This window comes from Haliotis rubra, unplaced genomic scaffold (genome assembly GCF_003918875.1).
Source record: "Haliotis rubra isolate DU_JTF1 unplaced genomic scaffold, ASM391887v1 Scf95, whole genome shotgun sequence".
Taxonomy (NCBI): Eukaryota; Metazoa; Mollusca; class Gastropoda; order Lepetellida; family Haliotidae; genus Haliotis; species Haliotis rubra.
In genome coordinates, this window is record NW_025767690.1 from 1,586,232 (window position 1) to 1,597,279 (window position 11,048).

At 38.7% G+C, this 11,048-nt stretch overlaps 1 protein-coding gene across 1 annotated transcript; it reads left to right on the plus strand.

The window, feature by feature from the left end:
- Positions 1-2,596: 2,596 nt before the first annotated feature.
- Positions 2,597-10,813, plus strand: LOC124264920 (glycoprotein-N-acetylgalactosamine 3-beta-galactosyltransferase 1-B-like). Its single transcript, XM_046699701.1, has 3 exons — positions 2,597-2,783; positions 9,035-9,693; positions 10,486-10,813. Exons 1-3 carry the CDS (start codon positions 2,597-2,599, stop codon positions 10,648-10,650), a joined length of 1,011 nt encoding a protein of 336 aa, XP_046555657.1. The 3' UTR covers positions 10,651-10,813.
- Positions 10,814-11,048: the final 235 nt, after the last annotated feature.

Below are 11,048 nucleotides of genomic sequence, written 5' to 3' on the forward strand. Positions count from 1 at the left end.
CAAATGTAACAAATGTTTTACTCAGGCTTACGCTTTCAAAATCGAAAAGAAATGATAATATGTGGATGTCAACGAGTTACATAATTGTCAGCACATAATGTCAACGATCTAACCCACTCAGCCACAGTTGCTTCCATAAAACATTGTGAGAGTGAGTGAGTTGGGTTTTACGCCACTTTTAGCAATATTTCAGCAATATCACGGCAGGGGACACCAGACACGGGCTTGAGACAATGTACCCATGTGGGGAATCTAATCTGGGTCTTCGACGAGACGAGCGAACGCTTTACCACTGCCCTCCATAAAACATGAAAGTTTGACAACTGGTGGTCTAATTCACGTACCTGGAGTACTAGTTTAAATTGGCACGGCCCCGTGGAAGAAAGCTGTGGATACACACTGTATTTTAGAAGTGGAACAAATGTAGTCTGATGGGTAAACTGGGCAATCATTGGAAAGTGATTATAAAGATGAATGAAACAGACACTTGGATATAGGTTTGTGAGATAATCTATCGAATCGAGTCAAAAAAAAGGTAGATTGCGGGATAGTTCGGATTTGTATGACTTGGTCTGTTTTGAGGGAGGGATCGTGGCGAACATGTTCGTGAACTGACTTTTCCCATTGAATGCTTGAACGCTGGTTTAAAATTTACAGGGTTCAAATGATCGGAAATAACGCTTCTGTATTCATTAGTGTTTGGGACTTCCAGTGTTTTCCCAAAGGATGTGAGAGAAATCCGTCAGTGTTAACGTCATTTCAAGAATAGAGACATCACATTCTGACCATGTGACCAATCATACAACTGAAGTATATTTATACATGTTATATCACATTGTAATTATTCAAGTACATTAAGCAATACATGTATTCAGAGTAATTATACTAGTATATTAAGCTATTCATGTCTTCAATACAAGTATATTAAGGTATACATGTCTTCAGAGTAATAATACAAGTAGATTAAGCTATACATATCTTCGGAGTAATAATACAAGTAGATTAAGCTATACATGTCTTCAGAGCAACATACACGTATATTAACCTATACATGTCTTCAGAGTAATTATACAGTATATTAGGCTATACATGTCCTCTGTGTAATAATACGAGTATATTAAGCTATACATGTCTTCAGAGTATTAATACAAGTATATTCACCTATGCTTGTCTTCAGAGTAGACGATTATACAACTGAAGTATAATAAGCTAATTATGCAAGTATATTAACCTAGAAATGTCCTCCCTGTAATTATAGCCAGGCATTTCTTCTGTATACAAGCATATTGAGGTTGCAATTGGTATCTCTTTTCTTTATTGTACAAAATAGAAGTTAATTATGCTTTATGTCGCGTTAGTGACATGATGCAACTATGTTAAGTTTAGTGTAAGTAAAAAGTCTCTACATCTTTCCAGGGTTATTATGCCACAACACAGACAGCCAATCACCCGTGATAACTATGCATGCACGCGCGCACGCATGCGCGCACACACACACACACAAATTGTTATGAGTGTGTTTTTGTGAAATTTTATTATCATTGGTTAAGTGGTAGTTATTTTGGGTCACAATGCTTAAAGTTTTGAGTATAGGTTTTGGCTCGCATCTCGCATCATATATGTTCAATGGCAATAGTATTTTTAGCGGCACGCCTTTTTGTTAGCGCCTCAGGGTTGCCTCCCTTGGCAAGTGGTTGACTCGTCATGCCGTGGAGTTAACCACCGCTTTCGTGAAAGTTCTGAGTGGATAATGATGCAGCCTTTCTTTACTAGAATGCTCGAGAACTATGCAAGAGCTATATTAAGGCTGGTTGTTGCGTTGTGCGGCGGGACTAACACACGGACTTATTACATGACTGGAGTTATACACATCTGTCTGCCGTCATCGAGCTGACACATCTGTCTACCGTGGTCAAGTCTATCTGTCAACATTTCAAGACCGTGCTTGACTGTTCAACTACTGTCATTGTAAACAACCTTCAATCTGTATATCTGTTATCACCGTGAATGTCAAGACTCTAGTGAGTTATTATTATATATTTCTGATCCAATATTTTAGATTTGTGATTCAATTGCATTGTACTAGATATCTGTATTGTCATTCATTGTAGCTTGCGCATTGTTTGCTCAGAACCTGCTCTTAAACCTTTTGTCACGGCAAATTTATTAACTGTAACAAAATACAAATGTTTGATCACAGTATCCACCTGACTATACTGACTATACCCACCTGACTATACTTTATCTCCTATATCTCTTCTTCAGAACACGGGGAATCCCTGAAGGCAAAACGTTTCCCTCGTCGTTACACTGTTTACATTTTTAAAACAGACTATATCTTTATCCCAAGTTTGTCTCGCTAAGCAATATGGCCAGTAGGCGTCCCTGTGACTTGCATTGAAGCAGTATCTGGAACATGCTGGTGGATTCACCCAGTTCGCTACACTGACTAGGAATATAATTTATAGATCGTGGTAGTGGCGGTCATAGGCTGATTCGTGCATTAGAAATGGTTTCGATTCTTCACATGTTTTGTGGGCGTATGCCAATGTGCATCGGTGTTACTTTGGGACTTATGGTGGGCTATTTAGTAGCCATGATCAGTCAGACAGCTCCAGGTACCCGCTTTGGGTTCCGTAGGGATCATGGCCGACAAATGTCCTGGGGTAGACACGGCATTGATGTTAATCCTGGTGGACGGGATCTGCATGATCAGTTGGGAAAGCATTTGGTCGGACATCCAGTTGATGAAGTCAAGTTTGAAGACGAACACCTGCATCACGGTAGGTCCAAACTGAGTGTTGGTCAGCTGACCACTACGTCACATGTGTAATATGTTTTCAGAAGTTTAACTGCTCGATGCCCGGACATACATGTCCCTCCTCACCAACCCTCACTTTGAAATAGATACTAATTCAACAAACACCATGTGTGTACATATACTTACACAAGTTATACTTTCACAATACAAAGTGTCTAAATGAAATCGAGCGAAATGAATTCGGTGTGAAAACGACAGCTTTCCTCGGAAGGCATCACGTTTTGAAAATGTGACCAAAGCAAAATTCAGATTTTACATTGGGTAACATTCCTCCTATTTTGAGAGATCCAATAGTCCATTCGTTTTGTAAACTGACTTAGTATTTTTAGCATATAGATGGGAAGAGTATCGTTACAGGGATTTGGGACCTGAAAAGAGTGAGTGAGTGAGTATGGTTTTACGCCGCCTTTACCAATATTCCAGCAATATCACGGCGGGAGACACCAGAAATGGGCTTCAGCCATTGTACACATGTGGGGAATCGAACCCGGCTCTTCGGCGTGACGAGCGAACGCTTTAACCACTAGGCTACCCCACCGCCCCTTTTTTACTGAGGATAGTCAAGACTGGGTATCCTTTTGCATTGACGTTCTACTTTTAACTGATGGACCAACCGCCTTCACTCTGTGTCTACAACTTCAAGGTAGTGATGATAATAATGATCAACGTAAATAACACATAACGTCATCAGGTAAGCCAGATATGTATTGTTTAGGTGTTTGATTACAGGAAAATGTGGCATACAGGTCCAAGGGAAAATCAAATGCTCTCAGCTATTTCAATGGGCAACATTTTGAATAGTGTTCTGCTTCCTTCAGGTGAATACTTGACTTGACATTGCGTGTGTTTGAGATGGATGTCTTCGGTTGGGCAGGACAATCCAAATCGGAAAATGCATTTTTTTGGATGATGAATCGTTAATTTCAGAACACGTGTACTATACACATTGTAACAAATACGTATCGCTATATGTTTATGACGTACCGGTAAACCGCCAAAATTTTATTTGTTCAATTTTAACCCAACACCGTTCATAAGACTTCCGCCGGTATACCTCCTAAATTTTAATGGTGAGGAATAAGATATAAGTGTATATTCAGGTAATATGGGTGGTGGTGGTGGGTGGGGATTGGGCGGAAGTCTTTCCATATGATTGGCAACGGGTCCACTTACAAAATTGTCAAAGAGCAAACTTTAAGTATGGACGTTTCGAGGAAATCATAAAATTGAATAAACTAATGAATAAACTCAACGGTTTTCATAAAAGTTGTCAAACGTACATCTAAGTTACTATTTCCATCTTTTTATGTTTTATAAGTTAAGTGACATCTCGGCTTTCGTCACCTCCTTCTTCATGCTCCGACACGATGTTCAATGAGAACCATTTGCGAAATATGGCGATTTGTAGCTTAATACGTTCAGAATAGCATTATTGTACCCAAAGCTTTTGTCTAAAAGTTTTCGTTTATGAGGACGGTATCCATTGCTGTAATATGATTGAATTACGAGCATGGTTTTTAACAATCACGAAGCTTAAAGCAGACTGTGGCGAAAAAGCGTCATTAGAAACAAATCTTTAACAAAGGAAAATCGCTTCTTACAACTGCTAAAATACCCCTGGCAAGGTTACTGTGATATTATTGATGATTAGAGCTTTGGAATAATACCTGCCATCAAATGAATCTTTTTAAGTTTTGTTCATACGGAGCTTCGAAAACGGAGGCATTTCCCAATGTTGTGTCATGTTACCGGGTGAAAGGCCACGGTTATCGGGAAATAGTAGACCATGCATATTATTTAAATTATCTTTATATAATAATTTTCTGATTACGTAAAAATGAAAACATAAAAGAAATAGGTAACAGGATATTATGGCATCTAACAAATGGATTAAAATAGCGGGAGTTTCGTCTCTTTCGTGATTTATATGGACATTTTAAGTGTGTACATTTTTATTACTATTAGAAATTTTATTTATCTTGAAGTTGTATTATTTGAATAATATGATAAACATACCTTTGGTATTTATCAACAGTTGGATTAGACCTAAAAAAAATAAATGGTGTATGCCATAGCATTAATGTTTAACGAGCTGATATTTTCCTTGATAAACGTAGGCTTCTATCTTATTATAAGGTTATGTTTCTCATGTTTCCTTTTTTCATTATTCTATTTAGTCTAAAGAAAGTGTACTTTACCTGATACAGAGTGACTTTTGCCCATCGTGAGTGTTTTGTTAAATCAATTGTTTATGTGAATGTGTACCAAACGTCATTCATGAAATAGGTAATGTTAATAATACTTTTATTCAAAGACAAAGGTGCATAAATCATCGTTTTGATTAGAATGTGCACTTCAAGATCATGTCACATGATTGTGACTTCAATTAATTTTTTTCTTGAGTAATACAGATGTGTACAGTAAATTCTATAACTCTTTAAATTATTTGAAATTCAACATCCTTTGCTGTTTAAAGACGTTAAAGTTTAAAATGGTATGGGTGGGCCGATGGAGGACATGGTGTAAGCTAGTTTCAGTTGAATTTGTCATATATGTATATGAAATGAGAAATCAATTGTTTATCTGCATAAACTTTTACAGTTAAACAGTTACAATTAAAAGAAAGACTTGTTGAAAGTTTTTTTCATAGTAAAGCGCAGGGCTAGTAATGTTTGGAAAGGACTAGTGACATACAAAATCCAGTAGCCCGGAGGGCCAGTTAAAGAACCACTAAACTTTGTTTTTTGTTACTCTTTTAACCATTACATATGAAAGATTTGTGGTTAGCCTTATGCGGAACACCAAATTTATTCTTTAAAAACTTGTGGTTAATTAATACCGAGCGATTAAAAGTGGCCAAAAAGTCGCCTGCTTCCCTCTCGCCCGCCAACGAAACCACAGACAGGTTACGTAACTCTGTCGCCAGAGCACTGCAGTGACGTCATATGAGGAACGATTTTCAGTTAGTTGTATAGAAAATGTGTAGCACGCTCATCATTTTGATGATTTCTCGACATCCACGACGACATGCCGAATCGTTGCTTTGTCGTCAATTGCTCCTAGGGTCGGGCGATGGTGTCCCCATGCACAGATTTCCACAGGACCCCGCAGTTCGTGCTAAATGGGTTATGTTTGTGAGTGCGAAGCGAGCGTTGTGGAAGCCTGAAACGATATCTTACTTGTGTTCAGATCGCTTCACGGAAGTTAAAGAATCAAAACTACTTACTAGTTGTAGTAAAATATGCATATGATTGATGACCATAAAGATTTTCTATGACACAACTTGTAACATAACGATTTCTTCCTCGGAAGTGAGGTTGTGGTCGAAGTAACAATAATATTGTAAGTAGTATTATATTGACACCCACCTCGCTGCCACGAGAGAAATTGTTATGATATACGCTATGTCATGCAAAATCCTATTGGCCATCAATAAAATACATATTTTACTACCAGTAGAAAGTAGTTTTGATTTTGTAACTCAGTGAAAACAAACCTAAATACCATTTATCCTCAGACTGGCGGATGTTCCCGACAGAATGCCGCCATTTTAAAAATAAAAAAATCTGTTAGAATTAATGAGATTATAGTTTGTTTTCATCAAGTTAGAAAATCAAGACTACTTTCTACTCGTTGTTAAATATGTATTGGAATCATAACCAAACGGATTTTGCATGACACAACTTATAACATAACGATTTCTTCCACGGAAGCGAGGTGGGGTCGAAGTCACAATACTGCGCGATAAATTTCTTGCTACATTCCATGGTTAATGTCCACTCACCAGTATGTAGATACTAGTCAATGTGCGTCTTTATATTTGGTCTTATAATCCTAATTAGTTTATTATCACACTTGTATGCATTTTGAAACTAAATAAAAGCAGACGATCTGCTGATACTTATAGTGAATTTATAACAGAACTGTAATATCTAGACATTTTATAGTTTGCCAATGTGAATCATAATTCGCACACACACCCTAGTGCATGTTGTCTGTCTCATTACACTTCACGGCGAAAACAATGATTCTGTTGAATGCTACGACAAATGAATAAAAACAAAATGCAAATATTAAAATTAAAACAGATTAAAGTTATAGGAACAATATCAGGCCATTACCTTGTTCGAGGAATGTATCCATCAATATCCACAAAACTGTTCCAAATGATGTGTCTTTTAACAGTTTAATATACGAAAAAAGTGATAAATCTTTTCAGGTATTGGTGTATAGTCTCATTGGTCACCCAAGATAGCACACCTGGCAACTAATTGCATAATGTCCGCCTTTCTTTAAAACAGTAATTTAGTTAGCCAATAATGGGCAATCAATCAATGTATTGCCGGTTAATCCTTTGAAAGAAGGACGTTGTTTTACGCAGACACCGACACGACAGAGTGTATTCAGTATAGATTAGTAAATCTACATACATAAACACTACCTTTTGACAATTCCGCTGTGTAAGATAAAAGTAATTAATCAATCAGCGTGTTATCGGTTAATCCTTTGATCGATGTTTATAATGTTGAATATTTACTCCAGACACAAGAAATGCCAAATGGGAACCTTTGTCGGGTAATCTAAGTGTGTTACCACTAATTATACCTGTTATAAATTCATTAACTGACCATCAAGTGAATGATGACAAATAACATGTGTAGGTTTATACCACCTAACACGGGTTACAACGAGGGAGTATTAATTGCTGTATTGCATGTGAAAACTTATGGGCCGACACTGTTTGAGAATACAAACAGATTTTACATGACATGATTAAATATCGAGGTAAAACAACACAGAAATGGGATCAATTTGGATCAGTCATTATACAAATAGGGCCTAACGACACCAATCGATTTTGACAGAATCGTCTATGAAAACAAGTTGTAACTCGGAAACTAGGCAAAGCAGGAGACAAAATTAAATGACAGTAGATTGTGAGAACATATAGCTTTCATTTTCCACAACAATTGTCACGATTTCAGGTTTATACAAGCCTGTAAACACGATAATTTACCCCTAAAATGTAGATGAATTCTGCATCGGCTCTCAAAGCTATTCCTCATATGACGTCACAGAGGCGCGCCGCTCTGATTGGTTGAAATTTCGTTCGCGGGTGAGAATTGTGCACTGTTGTCAAAAGGTCGATTTAAGTCAATTAAAGGTCGAAATGAGTAGTTTTAATGACGGGGTTTCATTTATAACGATGCCAGTTAGTGATTTATGTATTTGTACCCCTAGGGTTTATGTGACCTTTAAATACTCACATATATACTGTGATTCAGACTGAAGGTAAAAGAATATTATTAAGTGGACAGATCTCAATAACTGTTCTTTCACAATATATTGCAATACGTATCGCAATACAGATCTAGAAGAGTGTATCTCAATATATCGCAATACGAAATTTGGGGCAATACACAGCCCTAGTTGTTACATGTATAACCTTGTACATTATCAAGTCACTTGTATCTTGTTACATGTATCTAACTTGTGAAATAATCTAGGACAAAACAGGACGTTCAATAAACTCACTACATATATTTATTAATTCTGATACACGCTTCAATCCTTAACCTATTGAAAATATTGCATTGATTTGGTCAACACGTCAACACAAACTGTGAAAGTTTCTGTCTTCCCTGACGCCATGACTGAAGCAACATCACGGTATTTACTGGCCCTTCTGACTATTTTCTTAGCGTTACAGAAATAAAACCATGTACCATTAAAATAGCAAAAATAACCAAAACTGAGCAGATCGTCAGAATGTTTCTTGCTACTTCCCTCACACATTTATGTAAAAACGACCCCTGAACCAACGATAGTTTCCTCGCTTAGGCAAAACTAAACCTCAATCAAACCCTCAGCAGTGTCCGTTTAAATAGACACCATTATACATACATTTAAGTTTTCTACATTTCTGCGTACTTTCATAGGTACTGTAGATCCGGTGGTGCCGCGCGAGCGCAATTCCGGATTAGATCTTCAACAATCCATGCTTGTCGTTAAAGGCGACTAACGGGGTCTGGTTGTCAGGTTGACAAATGTCATCGTACCAAACCGCTCCCAAGGAAGTGATCTGTAACCGTATATATAGCTGTACCTTGACCTTGTTCAGATTATCTTGGATGTGAATGCAGGTCAGATGTGGGAAATGCGAGCTGAGTTTGAACCGTCTTCTATTTTTATCTTTCGGTTTACTTTTCTCAGATGATGACGCAATCGCCAAATCCCTGTTTGAGAAGGAGCGCGTGCTGTGCTGGATAATGACGTCACCACAGAACCTAGAGTCAAAAGCACGTGTAGTTCGCGATACGTGGGCTAAACGTTGCAACAAGGTTATTTTCATCAGTTCCACAACAGATCCGAAGTTTCCAACAGTTGGCTTAAAGGTCGCTGAAGGCCGAGAGCATCTAACAGCCAAGACAATGCTAGCCTTTCGTTATATTTACGAGAAACATTTTAACGACGCTGATTGGTTCATGAAGGCTGACGATGATACCTATGTTATATTAGAGAACCTCCGATACTTCTTAACGTCGCAGAAGAAGACGGATCCTGTATATTTTGGCCACCATTTTAAGACAATCGTCAAACAGGGTTACTACAGCGGCGGAGGGGGGTATGTACTGAGTAAGGAGGCTTTGAAAAGATATGGAAAGAAAGGTCACGACCCAAACATATGTCAACAAGATGGCGGAGCTGAGGACGTAGCGTTCGGCAAATGTATGGCGAATCTGGGGGTGAGGACAGTCAACTCTACAGACGCCCTGGGGAGGAGCAGGTTCCACTGTTTCGAACCTGAGGCCCATCTGTTTGGAGTCTACCCTGATTGGTATTACAAATACGATGCCAATGGTGCCCAAAAGGTATGTACATATTTTATCATTATCAAACATTTCGAGCATATGACTTCCTGGTTGCTACTGTCCTGTTGAGTAAACTACGGTTATGACGAACGTGTTTATTCCGAACTTACTCATACAACGAACTCTTTTATTTGTCTGGGTGTTTTATACCGGCCACTAACTTTTTATTTTAAGTGGAAATGCGTATAACGACCTTGCTCGTCACGCCGAAGACCATGTTCAATTCCCAACATGGGTGCAATTGATGAAGCCCATGACCCCAGACCGTGTTGCTGCAATATTGCTAAAAGCGGTGTAAAACCATACTCACTCACTCATATAATCTCAAAACGTCTATCACCTCACCTCACCTCACCTCACATATGGGGCGGTGGGGTTGCCTAATGGTTAAAGCGTTGGCTCGTCACGCCGAAGACCCGGGTTCGATTTCCCACATGGATACAATGTGTGAAGCCCATTTCTGGTGTCCCCCGCCGTGATGTTGCTGGAATATTGCTAAAAGCGGCGTAAAACCAAACTCAGTCAGTCAGTCAGTCACCTCGTATATAACCTCAATATTAGGGAGTTCACCTCACCTCACGAACTCATGTGATCTCATTATGACGTTGATCACCTTACCTCACCCCACCTCACGATTTTATGTGATCTCATTGTAAGAGACTCATGTGATTTCATGTGATCTCACCCAATCTCATGAATGTCAAGTACCGTTATGTATTTCTTTTGTTGCCAAGACTGGTGAAGCGTTTTTGTAGCAACTGTCTCCTTTTCAAGATATGGTTTTCATTTCAGGGAATAGACAGCATCTCCGACTATGCCATATCCTACCACTACGTGCCGCCACAGAAGATGTACGCTCTGGAGTTTTACATCTACCACTTACGACCGTATGGCATTGTGTCCGGCACTCAAAATCTCAACAAAAAACACGAGAAACCCGGAACTCAAGCTCACTAGACATGCGTACTGGTACCCGGAAGTCAAGAGAGACATGAGTAGTGGCACAACATTATTACTGTGATCTGTGAAATATGTTGAAATCAATAACGCTTTTCAATGTGATTTAGTTTACTGGTGCCAGAATCTGGTGAATTTCTGTGATTACTGATTACCGGCTTAGCTGATGACGTCATTCGTTATTTACGTTGATCATTATTATCATCACCACATTGGCTGACTGACTGAGTTTAGTTTTACGCCGCTTTTAGCAATATTCCGATAAAACGATAGAGCGAGAAAACGATATAACAAGGCGCGAAAGCGATAGAGCGAGAAAGCGATAGAGCGAGAATGCGATATAACAAGGCGAGAAAGCGATAGAGCGAGAAAAGCGATAGAGCGAGAAAGCGAGAAAG